The 16,907-nt window shown below is 50.5% G+C and overlaps 1 protein-coding gene across 3 annotated transcripts in view; it reads left to right on the forward strand.

Annotated features, from left to right (window-relative positions):
• EPHB3 (EPH receptor B3) overlaps positions 1 to 16,907 on the forward strand; it is a 110,364-nt gene that overhangs the window by 80,299 nt on the left and 13,158 nt on the right. For all 3 annotated transcript variants that reach the window (XM_053311041.1, XM_053311043.1, XM_053311042.1), the window contains exons 4-6: positions 12,150 to 12,305; positions 14,352 to 14,687; positions 16,158 to 16,282. In XM_053311041.1, the coding sequence (XP_053167016.1) occupies positions 12,150 to 12,305; positions 14,352 to 14,687; positions 16,158 to 16,282 (617 nt within the window). The remainder of the gene's footprint in view (positions 1 to 12,149; positions 12,306 to 14,351; positions 14,688 to 16,157; positions 16,283 to 16,907) is intronic.

The following is a 16,907-nucleotide window of genomic DNA, read 5'->3' on the forward strand; positions in this document are numbered from 1 at the left end:
GATGACAATACGGAGCTGACTTGATATAAAGCAGCTGCCTATGTATTATCCTAGCCTAGAAACCATGACCCTCTGGCATCTGGGATTTTTCAAGCCCTGGTTAAGTGATTGGGAGAAGGTTCCAGGGTTATGCGTCTTCTCCGATCTCATGCACAAATTCCCCCTCTCATCCTTCCCTGATTACAGCTGCACTAATGGCCAACACTAACCAGGTTCTCCTTTAAGCAGGATTTGTGAACTGGCTTCATACCCTGTTTTCAAACCCAGGCTGTACAGTGAACTCTGGTTAGAGTTAACCCTGGTTAAGGTTGGCAGAGGTGCAGCCCAGCCGTGGTTAAAGCGGTCAACAGAAGGGCAAAGTTAATTCAAACAAGAATGTGTGTGAGGCCTGGGGAACAGGAATCCTGCAGCCCACTCCCAATTTCTTAACCATGGTTTGAGATCAGCAACATAATGAGGCGATTCTAGCCCGCTTTGGGGTGGTCATGTGCTGCAACAGGAGCTGTGCGGCTCCCAGCTGCTAGCCTCAAAAATACCCCTCTCCTAAGACGAGGTTAACAGAGCAAGCACTCTGTTAACCGCAACTTTTTGCTCGTGTATTGCCGTGGCGTGCGGCAACACATGAGTAGATCTCCAACCAGGAGGCTGCAAGCAGCCTCCCGGGCTCGAGTCTCTCCAGGATGCCCCGCGTGCTCACGCGGAGCATCCTGGAACTTCCGGGGGCCACGCGGCCCCTGATCGACGGAGCTGGCAGTCATGTGGGCGGCCGATCCAACTGCCAAGGGCTGCGTTCCGATTGTCTGCTGGGAGAGCGGGCTAAGCCCTCTCTCCCCGCAAACCCCCTTCCAGCGAGTCTCACTGATCGTGAGACTCGCCTCAGTGCCTGCTGAAGACCTATATTATTTGGTTAAGAAGTTGCCTGAGAGGCACAAGTCAAGTGCAGGGTGTCAGATATTGGTAAAAGTTTGCCCGAGCTGGCAGTATGCCTGGTGGTCACACAGCACCATTTGGTTTGCTTATGCAGGCTTTTAAGCAGCGTTCTCCTCGAGGCCAAAAACCAAGTTGTGCAATCCAAATGTTTTTGTGTCTAAAGGGTGTTTGTTTCTTGGACGGGGTTCAGCCCATAAACATGTACAAAGCTGTTTGTGGGTTTTGAGGGGAGGCCCCATAGGTCAGGCTATTTCGGTTCAAAGCTAAGCAGGGCAGGTGTCATCCCCCAGCGAGGGAGGCCGGCTGCCAAGAAAGGCTTGGAGCCCATTTTTGCCTCCAGATGGATGGCGGCCCTGGCCTGTCTCTCTGTACAAAGAGTATAGACACCACTAGGTGGGAGAAGACATGCAGGGGAGAAGACGGACCGTCCCCCTAGCAGATCCTTGGCTAGCACCGCTTAGGAAACCTGAACCCCAGTTGTCTGCGCAGGGCTTACCTTCTGCTTTCTGGCCTCTCTAGTGGAGGGGTGGGGAGGCAGCCTAAGAAAATAGGGGTATTCCATGATCTATCAACCTTGCCTCATGGCAAGACCATCCTGACTGCAAAGGTCAATAGGAACACAAGCAAAATCAGCAAGCGAATGCACTCATTACACGCCTGCCTGCCTAACCAACTTCCATGGTTGGTTACCTAGAGACCACCTTTACTCACCCCAGGCAACTGCATGAGTGGGTAGTCACAACCCAGAAGGTGTGTGCAGCACATGCTTTTCTCAAAAGAGCAGTCATGTCCCAGGGCACAGAGCCCACAGTTCCTGGTGAGACTTCCTAGCGATTGGTTGGGAAGCCGACTAGAGGCAGAAATCCAGCAGGGCAAGGGTTAAATTAGAACGCACTGAATGCAGGAATGGCTTTTCTGCTGGTTTGTTGACCCTCTCTCAAAAAGTGGTTGGTTCCTGGGCTCGAGAGGCAGTGTGGTGTAGTAGTCACTGCCAGGTGAGTGTTGGACTAGCACTGCACAGGGAAGAGTGTTCAGTCCCGGGAGACCCCACCTTATTTGATTGTAAACCACCTATATTTAGGAACATAGGAAGCTGCCATATACTGAGTCAGACCATTGGTCCATCTCACTCAGTATTGTCTACACAGACTGGCAGCAGCTTCTCCAAGGTTGCAGGCAGGAATCTCTCTTAGCCCTATCTTGGAGAAGCCAGGGAAGGAACTTGGAGCCTAGATGATCTTCCCAGAGCAGCTCCATCCCCTAATGGGAATATCTTACAGCGCTCACACTTCTAGTCTCCCTTTCATATGCAACCAGGGTGGATCCTGCTTAGCTTATGGGGACCAGTCATGCTTGCTACCACAAGACCAGCTCTCTTTGATTGTAAACCGCCCAGAGACTTTTGGGCGGTATAAAAATATGATTGATAGATAGATAGATAGATAAGTGCTGAAGCCCAGACACAGGCCTGAAGTGGTGCCGTCCCATGAGACCTGGGCCTTAGTCCCCGAACATTCAAGGGCTCTGCCTTGGTATCAGGCCAGCTCATCCATCCCATTACCCTTTGATCAAACAGACTGAAGCAATTTAAGGAGTGGTTTTCTCAGGGTAACTGGTTGTGCAAGGGAGCCATTAGGCAGGCCTGTGTGTTGAGACAGCCGTGAAAGGATTGCAGCAACCAGGGAAGTAACCTGAGGTGTGGGTTTCACTCCCCATTGCTGGGCTGGTGTGTTCCTCTCTGGACCTCTCTGTTTGCCAAGGCCATCTCCCCCCAGCTTGGGGCTGAAGGCAGATTGCAAAGACTCTGCATTCTTCCGTGTTCCAGACTTCTTACTCAGCCAGGGAGGAGGGGGCCGCTGTTCATTAGGAACAGAGAGAACGAAACGCTTTTGTTCGTCCAGTGGGGTTTTTCCAGGAGAAGTGGCTTGAGAATTGCAGCGCTGAGAAAGCATCCTAACAGATTGGCTCGGTCTTCCTTGGCAAGTTTCTCTGGAGCGGCTTGGCCAAGGCGCTCTGTGAGCTTCTTTGCCTGCTGACGTGTGCACTGGTTTTGTCTCCCTGTAGGGTTTCCACCCCGTTGAGAAGCAAAGGGGTGAGGCTCTGTAACCTGTCTGATTTCGCCTCCATCCTTTCATCCTGCAGTGCCGTCTAGGACTGGTTCAGATGTAGCAAGGGTCAGTCCCTTGCCTTTGATTAAGACGGGCATTGCCCACAGGGGTTACTGGTACCCCTAGGGCAGGAGTGGGCAAACCTGGCCCTCCAGCTGTTGTTGAACTACAACCCCCATCTTCCCCGGCCATGTGTGTCCAGCCCTGCCCTAGGGAACTGGAAGGGCACCCCGAGAGGGCCCTCCTGCCTCCCCACCAGGTAGCCACATTGCTCATAAGCAGTCTTGTTGAAATGAAGACACGTTTATTGCAACTGCACGTTTACTGCAACTGCAAGTACTGGGACACGTTTACTGCAACTGCAAGTAACTACAAATAGTTTATTTCAGTGGGAATTCCCACAAGTAACTTAAGTCTGGATGTAAGCCAGTGACTGTGTGTGTTCACACACACACACCCAAAAAATATCTATAGGGTACCCGAGTTGAAGGTTTGCGGAAGAAAGGGTATAATTGTGAAGGTTGGGAACCCCTGGCTTAAGAGATTGGGAACAGGCTGGGGGGCCATGTATACTTACACCCCTACTCTTCCGCCCTTTTTTTCTTTCAAGGGCAAAGTCTCCCTCTCCCTTCAATCCCAGATAAGTCTTACATAGCACCCATTCGCACGTGAAGTGAAACCAGAGTTGAAGGGGCCTCGGGTTGAAATTTCTGTACATCTGAATGCATGCAACCAAATGCGAACGGAGGTTTCCCTCCCAAGACTCCGATTTGAACCTCCGGTTTATAGTTGGTTTTGCCGCCCCAACCTGCAGTTTGGCGGTGCCCGCGCTATGTCCAAACACTGCACCGCAGTCTCACTCTACGCCAACCGGCGTTGAGGGAGGAAGCTCCTCCCTTGCTTGGGCTGCGATTGGCTGCCAAGGGTTTCCTTCAGTTCAGAGGGAAGCCCCCACTGGTAGTTCGCCCTCTTCTCTGCTGTCTCCCTGACTGCCGAAAGCCCCCTGTCCATTACATTCAAATGCAGACGGGAGAATGGCGGGGGGACAGACCCGCAGTTCCACATTATGTGCGAATGCAGCCATAGTTACTGGCATTAACCTTAATTAGGGCTAACCAGGGTTCCCCTTTTTAACCAGGATTTGGGACAGGGTTAAAAGGGAAAGCAGCCCTAATTAGCCCCAGCTGCAGTTAAACTCTGCATGCTTAACTGTGCTTGAGGTATGCCTGGGAAGCTGGCCCTCAGAAGGGAGGGGTTGGGAAGAGGGGGTGTACCCAGCCTCATTGTGTAACTCCGGTTAAAGCTTCGGCCAATATTTCATCTCCCACTGGCCCCTTCTGCGCGCCAGTGGTGCTGTGGGCTCTTTTAAAAATGTGCAGATAAAGCCAATCCTTTGCCTCCCCTTTGCATAAATATTCCACTTTTAGTCTTTGCAGAGGGGGCAGGAATGTGTCTTTTTTGCCTTGCCCATCATTGCAGTCATGTCTGCAACCCAGGATTTGATTGATGATGTGAATAGATGCCTGTTTAAAGCAGGATTTCCCCAGCCTGGGTCCCAGATGTGGCTGAACTGCAGCTCCCAAGGCCGTTGTGGCTGGAGATGATGGGAGTTGTAGTCCAGCAACATCTGAGGATCCACGCTTGGGAACTCCTGATTTAAGGGCTTGGAAGTTGGAACCAGCCACCCACAGCTGTGGTCTCTGGCACATCCCTTTCCTCTCAAAGAAGACTGTGAGCTCTCTTTCCCAGTTAAAAGCCTCTGCTCATCCCATTTACAAGTCTTCCATTTTGGAACGTTGGTTACCCTTCTTAAATGTTACTGACGCCAAAAAAAACCCTGCATATGCGAGTCCTGAAAGGCGGGAATTGATTTTTATTTTTGAGCTGTATTTACAGATATTCTGAATGGTGTACGTGAAGTGTGTTTGCGTGTCTGTGTCTGTGTGTGTCATGTTTGTTTGTTCCTGAGCTAAGTTCTACCCGTTGCCTCTTTTGCAGTTTGTTTTATTTTGTACATTTCTGCAAAGATGAAAAATGGAAACCATGGGGAGATAAGAGGAGCAACCAGAACAGGCCAGTGGCTTTGAGGGCTTGGGCTCATGATTCGGTTCCCAGAGCTAGGCCCAAGCTCGGACTGGCCCACAAGGCAACAGGGCATATTCCCGGGGCACCCCGCCACACTCGGCAGCAGTGAATACTTCCACCCTTAAGTACCCCTTCTGCTCAAAATGCAGCGCCCTCCCCACATACATTCCACCGCCCTCTCAGTGCCCCCATTCCGGCCCTGGCTAGGCCTGGTCTGAGGTGCCTGGAGCGCTATGAGGAGGCGGCCATACTGACTGCTGGTCAGGGAGGCAGGTGTTAGTAGCTGGAGGAACACCCTCTCCCCAATGCGTTTGGAGTGCTGTATCCATAGCCCTTAACACAGATGTTCTCAAACTGGGGTCCCCAGATGTTGTTGGACTACGGCTCCCATCATCCCCAGCCACAAAGGCTGGACATGCTGGGAGTTGTAACCCTTCAACATCTGGGGGCCCAAGCTTGACAACCCCTGCCTTCATGCCTTCAGCCTTGAAAGACGTGCCAACTGGGAGTGGGAGTCGATTCTTACACGTGACTCCGCACGGCTGCTTATGGGCTGGAGTCCCTGTCCGGCCAGCCAGTGTGACATTCCTTCATTTCTGTCAAGCCAGTCCTTTGGGTGTGTATGCTAAATTATTTGTTTAGATTTTTTTTTGTGTCTGTCCTATGACAAGGGCTCAAGGCATGTTGCAAACACACACTCTTTCTTTTAAGCTAGAGCTGAGCAATACAATGCCTAAGACTATAAGCATATGAAGCGGCCATGGATTGAGTCAGACCGCTGATCCATTTTGCTCAATATGAAGGCTATTCCCATAAGCAGCCCAACCCAGGCTAGGGAGCGCTGGGGTTGCTCCCGATCCTGGTGCTCCCGCCCCCTCTAGCCTGGCTTTTAGCCCTGGTGGCCGGCCCTTAACCGGGGTTAGAGGGTGGAAATCCTTGTACAAAAAGAGCCCAGAGGCATTGCTTCGCCAAAATAACAGCCAAATAGCATGTACAAATACATCATTTTGCTTGGAGAATATATTAAGGACATGCTTCCCTTATGTTTCTGGTTTGTTGTTTTTATAGCTAAAGCCAATGGCTGAGGAATAGGCAGCAAAATAACTTGCATGGGTGTTGCCTGTGATTTCAGGGCATGCAGCAGTTGGTTTCTGTCAAAGCTGTAGGACAACATCAGTTTTCCTTAGATTGCTGGTGGGTGGGTGTGTGTGTGTGTTTACATTTAACTTCCATGTTTTTTAAGTTTTTCTAAATTCTAGGGAAACTACCCATCCACTCAAATTTGATGTAAAATTATACCAATTTGGATGTTTTCCTCGAAATTTATTGAAGGTGCAGCAAGATCTTGCACAGCCAGAATGAGGCAATATCATTAACCTTTTCCCCTCAGATTTAGTTGACACCGAGGTTGGTGAGATTTTTTGGAAATTTGGGTGATTTTGGAGGGGATTGGGGGGGGTTCAGAAGGTCATTTCCGGGGGTCAGGGGTCATTGTCAGGGGTTTAGGATCATTTCTGGGGATCGGGGTGATTTTCGAGGGTCAGGGGTGTTTTTTTTAATTTTTTAACTGTTGTTTTCTGTCTTTTTGCAACTGTGATTCCCCTAACCCCCTGTTTCCCATTGGTTTTAATGCCTTGTCAACTGCAAATTTGCCAACTGCGAGGTTTTCCAGGAACGGAACCCTTGCGGCTAGTGAGGGACAACTGTACTGTAGAACCAGTCCACCTTCAGTCCTTCTGTAGGCCCTCTCTCCACAGCCCTGAGGACTAGAAACTTGTTCCCTTTTCCCTATAAAATGCAGGATGTTTAGAGGTGTACCTTTCCCCTTCACCTTCTACATAGTCCTGCCGCCTGGAGTGTAAGTAACCTTTCCCTTTGTCTAGTGTCTCCATATTTAGAGGGCGGGGGGAGCATCCAAAAAGTCAGAGTAAGGCAATAGGGCAATGCTGTACTTCTCCTTGGACCAACTAAAATGCCACCAAGCAGTGAACAAGCTTTTGAATTCTCCAGAACTCTTCTTCAGCCTGGATGTTGGTTATCCTGGAAGTTGCTGAACCAGTACTGTCGGCCAGATAAAGATTACTTTGGTAATTGGACCAACTGGCTTTTATAAATGAATTGATTAGTTTTAATAAATGTATCTATTACCAGAGGGGGGAAAATCCTTGTAACAGGTGCCTTCTTTAAGGCTAATGAAAAGATTTCTCTTCCGTGTGAGATGTGCCAGTTGATGATAACAACAACAACAAAAACCCTGCCATTCATTATTAGGAGAAAGAAAGGCCTCGTGTAGTATCTCTTTAAAAAAAAGAAATCAATTCTGGAACCTGGTATATAGCATTTCCTTTTGCAGTACCACAACAGAAGCAAAATATCTTTTTGGAAAATGAGCAAGGTTGGAATCTCATCAGTGCTCAAAGCAAAAGCTGCAGTCATTCTACCTGCAATGCAAACTGTTTGCTGGCATTGGATACACATTGGAAGAAGAGGCCAGTCTACAAATGGCACAGAGTGAGTTGGTAGAAAGCTGGGCAGTACCACTCCCAACTTCAGGTGCAAATGTGTCATCTTCTTTAATGCTCCTGCATGTAAAAAGTCTTTTCTGTGACGTGAACTGGCAAATCACCAGGTTGCAGTGGGGGGCGGGGGGTGGGACTGTGCTCAACTTTCCTCCCTGGTGTTGCTAGTTTACTACACTGAGGTTTGCTTGGTGGTTGTTGGTTTTTTTCCATGGCATGGAGCATCTGAAAATATGACAGCCATCTCCAATGTGCAGTGAAGTGGAATAGTCCAGAATTCCATCACTTCATTCCTCATGATGTGTAAATCTGCTCCATATTAAGTTTCAGATTCAGCACAAAATGGGGGAAAGTGTTGGGGGGACTCGGAACATTTGTGGGATCTGTAGACCATCTGCCTTCCAATCACAGTCCTGCCGACTCATTGGGGCCTCTTTTTAAATCTGCAATCCAGGCTTTTGCAGCCAGCCAACCTGAACCAAACATCAATCAGATTCCTAAAGCCAAGTGTGTTCTGTCAGTTCTCCACACCCCTTTCCTCCGCTCCCATTTTTGTTTATTTATTTCTCCTTGTACTTATTTGCAAACGATGCCAATTACTATTAAACCCAGGGCAAATAAAAAGGAAGGAAGGAATGGTAGAACTCCCTTGCTTGGCCCTCCAGATGAACCCAGCCGTGGACATGGTTGGATGTTCCAGGCCCCAGGGGACCAGAGGGTGGAAGGGAACAGCTCTTGGCTGTCCCACTGCAACGTCTCAGCGACTGTCCACAGAGGCAGCGCCGAGGTCAGCGGGGCTCCCAGAGTGAGCCACTTCTCTCTTCTGCTGGGATTCCTGTGGTCGTTAAGAAAGAAAGACGCCACGCGAACCCCAGCAGGCAAGAGCCTGGCAGCACAGCCTCTGAGGCTCTGGAAATAAACATGCTCCTTACAGGAGACGGGCGGGGGGGGGGGAGATTTAAAGGCCTCAAAGAGTAGTGGCTTGTCCTAACGGGCGGGGGTCACCAAAGGAGGAGGGAGCGCAGGTTGCTCTTCTCCCACTCCCCCTGAGAGATGCATTGTCTGCAGTTAATCATGCAGCTCTACCTGACAGATGGCACGGCTGCAAGTAGCCTGCAGTTAATCGTGCAGCTCTACCTGACGAATGGCCCGGCTGCAAGTAGCCTGCAGTTAATCGTGCAGCACTACCTGACGGATGGCCTGGCTGCAAGTAGCCTGCAGTTAATCGTGCAGCTCTACCTGACGGATGGCCCGGCTGCAAGTAGCCTGCAGTCAATCGTGCAGCTCTACCTGACGGATGGCCAGGCTGCAAGTAGCCTGCCGTTAATCGTGCAGCTCTACCTGACGAATGGCCCGGCTGCAAGTAGCCTGCCGTTAATCGTGCAGCTCTACCTGACGAATGGCCCGGCTGCAAGTAGCCTGCAGTCAATCGTGCAGCTCTACCTGACGGATGGCACGGCTGCAAGTAGCCTGCAGTCAATCGTGCAGCTCTACCTGACGGATGGCACGGCTGCAAGTAGCCTGCAGTCAATCGTGCAGCTCTACCTGACGGATGGCACGGCTGCAAGTAGCCTGCAGTCAATCGTGCAGCTCTACCTGACGGATGGCACAGCTGCAAGTAGCCTGCAGTCAATCGTGCCGCTCTACCTGACGAATGGCCCGGCTGCAAGTAGCCTGCAGTTAATCGTGCCGCTCTACCTGACGGATGGCCCGGCTGCAAGTAGTGTGGCTCTCGGGCGGGGTGGGCGAGAGAGGATTAATCCGAGCTGCCTCCTTGGGTGCCTCCCTGGCTCGTTAGGACAAGCCACTCTGGCCTCATGTATTACAGCAGCGCAGAGTCCTCTCCTAAGGCTCCCAGCAAGAGAAGCTGGCTCCTTGCAGGTGGAGAGGCGGGGGAAATGTCACTCTGAGCCTGACTCTTAAATCAGCATGGCCAAGGCACAACGACGACGAGGGGTGCTGCTGGGTTGGGTCAGCCTGCCCTGGATGTCAGTTTTAATTCTCAGGGAGCTTTGTTTTATTTAGCTGGGTTAACATATACTAGCAGACCCGGCGCAGAACGTCTGCACCCTCTTCCCCCAGGAGTCTCTGACACCCGGCTGGCCTGCTCCCCCCCCCCCCGGTTTCCCCTCCCCTTCTGCTGCCGCCTCCTCACCCTGGTGCCCGGGCCTGCTGCTGCCTCCTCACTGCTGCTGCCTCCCCACCGCGGCCGGGCCTGCCTCCCCCACCTCCCTGCTGTGGCCAGGCCTGCCGCTGCCATCTCCCCGCCGTCGCCACCATCTCCCCACAGCTGGGCCCGCCGCCACGGCCCCCCAAACTTGCCCGGGCCCGTCACCACCTCGCCTGCTTCTCCTCGCTGCCATGAGTCTGGCGAACACCAGCCAATCAGGTGCCTCCCTCGCCGGCACGCATAGCCTTGCTGCATCCCTACCTACGCATGGCTGGCGGCTGGCTAAGAGAATTAAGTTTGAAGAAGATACTGCCGTTCAATAGAGGTTCTCAGGGTGGTTTGCTGTCCATAACGAAACCCTAAAATACAAGTGGGATGGGGCTGTAGCTCCATGGCAGAGTGTCTGCTTTGCAGGCAGAAGGTCGCAGGTTCAACCCCTGGCAGCACCTCCAGACAGCGCTGGGAGAGACTCCTGCCTGGAACCTTGGAAAGCCACTGCCATTCAGTAATACTGCGCTAGATGGACCAAGGGTCCGACTTGGTATGAGGCAGCTTCCTGTGTTCCCAAATCAGATCCATAACGTCAAGGTGTTATAACATCATCGTGAAATTGCTGTCCTTTTTATCTGCCCTCAATACAACCCTGTAGAGTAGGCCAAGAGTTATTCCCATTTTACAGAGGAGAGACCTGAGTCTTAGAGAGATACTTGCTGAGGACCGTGGCCACCCAAGGAATCCACCCCAGAGGTGTTCAGGCATGCAAATTCCAGGCTGCATGTGCATCGCACTACTTCCCCCATGCATAAGCAACACAAAGGAAAAGGAAAACAGCATTGATTAGGCAGTGTGAGTGTTGGAGAGTGTTGTAGCCTCTGTAGGAGTTCAGGCAGAAGCGTTAGAATGGTCCAGAAAGGTCTATGATTTGGTGACTGGCATGTTGAAGAGAAGAGGTGGATTGCTGTGCTGTGTTCTGGGCTGGGGCTGTCAAGCTCAGGGGTGCAAGGCAAGGGTGGCCATGCGCATAGGGAAAAGAGGGCAAGAGGAGGGCCTTTGCCTTTGCTCATGACCCTCTGAGGCAGAGTGAGGCCTTCCCATTCAATTCTCTGAAGCTGCCACGGGTGAGATTGCAGATGACACTATATTTTTTGTGTCAAAAAGCAGGAGAAACAATGTCCCAAATGGGCCGAGCATTTCCCCGCTGAAAGTTGGGATGTCCCACACAGTGCAGGACAGTTGGCAACCCAGGGTTGTCAAAACTGCAGCCATCCAGCTGCTCTTGGACCACCACTCCTATCATCCCCAGTGAGAATGTCCAGTAGCCAGGGATGATGGGAGTGGTCGGCCAGCATCTGGAGTCTGAGACCCGTCACCCGTGGTCTGCATGAAAGCAGGAGGAGGTGGTAGAAACTCTCAGATGACCCCTCTGAATGTTGCCCCATGCAAAACAAAACAAAAAACAAAAAACTCACTACAAATAGAAAACTAGCACATAAGGGAGAGAGGCTCTATTCCAGCCCTTTCCCACTTTGCTTGGTGTTTGTTTGCAGGACGTTTTTAATTTAGGAGAGCTCTCCAAAGTGATGTTCCCCTCATCCTGGACTCTCCGTCTAGCAGCTGATGATGTGGTGGCAATAAAGGAAGCTGTGGTTTTCATGAACTCTCTTCTTTTGAGATGATAACATTTGCCAGTGAATGTTTGGCTCAACATTAGAACTGCCCGTACTGAAAAGCCACCTCGAACCTGAAGTGATATTAAAGCTCTATTATGTTATCTACAGAACTTGTTATCTACAGAACCAGTGTGGTGTAGAGGTTAGAGTGCTGGACTAGGACCGGGGAGACCCGAGTTCAAATCCCCATTCAGCCATGATACTTGCTGGGTGACTCTGAGCCAGTCACTTCTCTAACTATCCTAAGTATTCCCTAACCTGCTTCACAGGGTTGTTGTAAGGAGAAACCTAAGTATGTAGTACACCGCTCTGGGTTCCTTGGAGGAAGAGCGGGATATAAAATATAATAAATAATAAATAACTTGACTGGTGGGGGCTGTTCACCCAATCACTCCATTGCTGAATTGCCTATTCCATGGCAGCACAACTTCAGCCCCGCTGTGAATGTTTGACTACAAACCCCATCATCCCTGACCACTGGCCACTATGGCTAAGGATTATGGGAGCTGCCGTCCCAAAACAGCTGGAGGGCCCAAGTTGTGCAGCCCTGGTCTGGGAGATCATCTTGCATGTGTGAACCATCTCTAAATTTCCACCCATTGGCACGTACCAGATCTTTTGCGTGCCGGTGACTCAACTCTTTCTGTTTTTCCTCTGTCTCATCTAGCTTGTGGCACAGGCACATTCAAGTCCAAGCAAGGGGAGGGCCTGTGTTCCCCCTGCCCTCCCAACAGCCGGACGAACTCTGGGGCCGCCACCCTGTGCACGTGCCGCAGCAACTACTTCCGGGCAGACACCGATCCCCCTGACAGCTCCTGCACCAGTAAGTCTGCCTTTGTCTGTGTCTTCGTGTGCGTCTGTCTGTATATATTCAAACAAGTCGCTTCAGGATCCCAGATTCCTTATGAGTAGTGACTAACACAGTAGAAGCTTAGGTTTTATAAAGCAAGACGTTCCTTATCAGTTAATGGGAGGTACTGTTCGTCCCATCAAAGAGGGACGTGGATGATTTGCAAAGCAGCCAAGAGCCCGTCCTTGCTGCTAGTGGAGGCGGAGAGGCTCCGTGCACACTCTGCGGTGTGTAATTGCTGCTCCACCACTGCTGCCATTGCGAATAATGGCGGCAGCAGTGCAGGAGCGATTACCCACAGCTGAGTGTGCAAGGAGCCTCCCCCACTTCCACTAGCAGCAAAAGCAGACTCTTGGCTGGTTGGCTAGGTGCACGGTATGTCAGCCAGTGTAGTCGTAGGGTGGAATGTATGTGCGGTTGCTAGGATATATATCTGGAGTTATCTTCCAGGTTTAGACCATGTGGGGTTAATCTACCAAATCTATATATCCAGAAATTTTCACTTGTCTCAAGGTTGTTGTTTTTTTAAAAGCAAATGCTATCCCCATGGCAATAACAGATAAATCGGAACAGTTATGGTATAGATATAACTTGGATAACTTCATGGAGGAGTGGTCTATCAACGGCTACTAGTCGGAGGGCTGTAGGCCACCTTCAGTCTCCAAGGCAGGATGCCTCTGAGTACCAGTTGCTGGGGAGTAACAGCAGGAGGGAGGGCATGCCCTCAACTCCAGCCTGTAGGCTTCCAGCGGCATCTGATGGGCCACTGTTCAAAACAGGATGCTGGACTAGGTGGTCATCCTTGGGCCTGATCCAGCAGGGCTGTTCTTATGTTCTTATTTTCTTAGATCTATATAGATACCTGTGTGTGTTTGTGTAATATTATTCCACACTGTCTTGAGAAACCAGAGTGAGATAGGAGGATCTTTAAAATTCAATGTACTTCTAAAAGAAATTCAAAGTAAAACCTACCAAATCCAAGCAATATGGAAAATTTCTTAACTAACCACATGTCTGTAATGCAGGCAGGCATGCCGAGTGCAGTTTATTCCCATCACCAAAGACCATTTCACACATTACATAGATCTGGGTTTGCCACCAAATATACAGGAAGCTACAGTCAGTCCTGACTTCCAGACAAGTAAACTGGCACATTACACATTTGCACATTACACTTGAGAAATCTCAGGCATACACCTAAAACAATGAAATGCATAAAGGGGCCCTGAAAGCCAACCCAGATAATGTCTAGACGCAGTTTTGGAAGCTTCTTGGAGTTTAATGAATCCTTGGGAATGGGAGAGTAAATTGCCTAATTTTGAGAGTAGCCCTTGAGAGCTTCTTTGTTGTATAAATTGCGGTATGGATAGTCACTGGGACTCTTGGTTTGAGAAACCGCAGCAGGATATAAGAGGCTTCTTAGATCCCATGAGTGGGTGTCTTCATAGGTTCTAGAGTCTTGACTGCATGGCCCCTAGTTTCAGCAGGTAGGCAGGTCAAGCTTAGGAAATAAAAAATGAAATAAAAATAAAAATGGTAGCTGCCAGCCAACAAGAGAAGCACTTTTCACAAAGCTGGTGGTGACATTTAAAAAGGGGAAAGGAAAAAAAGGGATGAGCTGGGGTAAGGGGCAATTTCAGGGCATTTTCCTCCCTCCCAAACTTTGAGCTGAAAAATTTCGGAGGCAAATGTTCAGCTCAGCCTGACTTTGAACACACAAATGGCTCTGTGTAAATGCTGAGCCTTATTGGGTCTCTTCAAAGAAAGCCCAGAAATGTAACAGGGATAAGATCTGAAGACTGCCCTTTTTATCCAGGCTTTTGGCCAGTAAACTGTCCTTTGCTCTTTTAAACTTACAGCTGTATTTGTTCTGTTTTTATGTTTTCCCCCCGAATTGTTTTTATCCTGTTGTAAACAGCCCTGGGGTCTTAGGATGAAGGGTGGGATATAAATACAAATAGAAACAAATAAGATTCAGGCTTCTAAGGTGCCCTGAGCTGCTTCGGCGTCCCATTGCAGGCGTCCCCACGTCCCCACGCAACGTCATTTCCAATGTGAACGAGACCTCGCTGGTGCTGGAGTGGAGCGAGCCCCGGGACTCTGGTGGCCGGGACGACCTGCTGTACAACGTCATCTGCAAGAAATGCAGCGTGGAGCGCCGCCTGTGCATGCGCTGCGATGACAACGTGGAGTTTGTTCCCCGCCAGCTTGGCCTGACCGAAAGGACCATTTACATCAGCAACCTGATGGCCCACACTCAGTACACCTTTGAGATCCAGGCCGTGAATGGCGTCTCCAGCAAGAACCCCCAGAACCCACAGTTTGCCTCTGTCAACATCACCACCAACCAGGCAGGTGAGTGCTGGATGGGAAGGGATATGCAGTCTCCAGGACACAGTGCTGAGATTCCTAACCGCCTTGCTGCAATGGACCGAGAACCTCTGAGGCTTGGCCGTGCCGAGTAGGACCTTGAACCTAGAATCTTGTTGTTGCTATGGAATCCTGGAGAAAGAAAGAAAACCTCACTCTCTGGTGGGGGGTGAGGAATCTGGTCTTGCCTCTCATAAAAGCTTCCTAGACCTCATGGTTGCGGAGAATGGCAGTAAATCTGTGGTTCTCGTTTAAAGCATTCTTTGATGAGTGGGAGCCACTTATTTCTGAAATCTTGACCAAGGTGCCTTGTGCAGGATTAACGTATCAGTGTGGATCAGTGTTCCCTGTAACAGGGATTCCCAGATGTTGTTGACTACAACTCCCATAATCCCCAATTGCCACATGGCGGCTGGGGATTATGGGAGTTGTAGTCAACAACATCTGGGAATCCCTGTTACAGGGAACACTGGCATAGATAAATTTCTTCACATGCAGTGAAACAAAGTAGTGGACACTGTTGGCTGGAAAGGGGGAAAGAGACTGAAAAAGCAGAGGTTATAACATCTCCAGTCCCCGCCTTTGAAGAACCACAGGGCCTTGGGTTCCCTGGAGCCCTAAAGACAGCAGCTAACAGCCAGGCTAAATTACTCCTGAGGAGTCATTTTGAAATTAAGTAGTCCTTTAAGTAGAGCAAGGCAATCTGAGTCTCTTTGGGGCTCTGCCACTCACACACCCACATGGCAGCAGACTCCTGAAGTGGGATCAGGAGAAGGAAGCCCTCTTGTGTCCCACAATGCACTGCACAACTGGCAGAGAGGCAGCCCACGGCAGTGCAGCAGCACGCCTCCCCCCCACCCCCCGGCCACGCTTTCCACTGGACTCTATGGCTGTCACTACCGACAACAGTTTTAGCAGCTGCAGTGCCCAGACGAGCACAGAGTGAGGTAGGGTGGGGTCCGTTTGCTTCCTACCTCACTTTGTACCTGGGCAAGAGATCTGGGCTACCCAGGTCCGGAGCAGCTGGGTCGGGAGGCCTCCTGGTGGCCCAGATGACATGGGCTGCTTGGATTAACTCTCTCCTGCCCAAGTAGCTCGTGCAGTGAGAGTGGGCTCATTGACTCTTCAGTAAGACCTTGTCTACACATCAGGGGAATGAGTCAGTGGAATGCTGACGATGCTGCTGATGGGGAGTATATTTCAGGTAGTACATCCTTTTGAATGCTCCTTCACATCCGAGCACCCGGAGAGTAGTGAACCAGCACAACAGGCAGAAGCCTCTCTCTGCTGTGCCAGTGTTCTGTTTGCATGGATTATTATTTTTTCCACATAGCAGCGTATTCAAAAATAGAATCTTTCTTCAATATATTTTTTTAATAGCTGTGATTCCCCCACATGCAGTCCAAAGTGGCACATGGCTGTTCTTTCTGCTGACGTGTTTTCCCCACTCTGCAGCTCCCTCGGCAGTTCCCACGACGCACCTGCACGGCAGCACGGGAAGCAGCATGGCCCTTTCCTGGGAGCCACCAAAGCAGCCCAATGGGATCATCCTGGACTATGAGATCAAGTACTTTGAGAAGGTAAAGCCCCTCTTGGTTGCAGAGATGCAGCTCCACGACGTTTGAGCTAAGACGGGGTTCACACTGATGGCTGCTTCCGCTGAACAGATGCTTCAGTTTCTGCTCTGTTCTCGCAGAGAGGGAATTGGCTAGTATGGTGCAATTCTGGAGTCGTGAAAAGTGGGTCAGAAAGACGCTGATTCCAGTTGGGCCGTTTGTAGCCTTAGACCAGCCACTGTTTCTTAGCTTCATCCCTGCTGCTCCCTTGTCTTCAGTGCAGAGGTAATGATGCTGATGGGATGGGACTAAAGATTGCTGTGAAGAGACTGTAGCTCAGTGGAAATGGACCCGCTTTCCATGCAGAATGTCCCAGGTTCAATACCGGGCATCTCCAGATAGGACTAGGAAAGCCTCCTGCCTGAAACCTTGGAGAGCTGCTGCCAGTCAGCGTAGACAGTGCAGAGCTAGGTGATCCAGTAGTCTGACTTGGTATAAAACAGGTTCCCAGGACTGGATTTCAGGCTTGTAGGATCTCCTTAGGTTTTTTTTATACCACGTCCCCCAGCTACAGCCAGGTGCAAACTAGTGGCTCGGGGAGTGAACTTTAAGGAACAGGCCACTTCTGAGCACATGCACGACTCAGGAA

This window comes from Hemicordylus capensis, chromosome 3, assembly GCF_027244095.1.
Source record: "Hemicordylus capensis ecotype Gifberg chromosome 3, rHemCap1.1.pri, whole genome shotgun sequence".
Taxonomy (NCBI): domain Eukaryota; kingdom Metazoa; phylum Chordata; class Lepidosauria; order Squamata; family Cordylidae; genus Hemicordylus; species Hemicordylus capensis.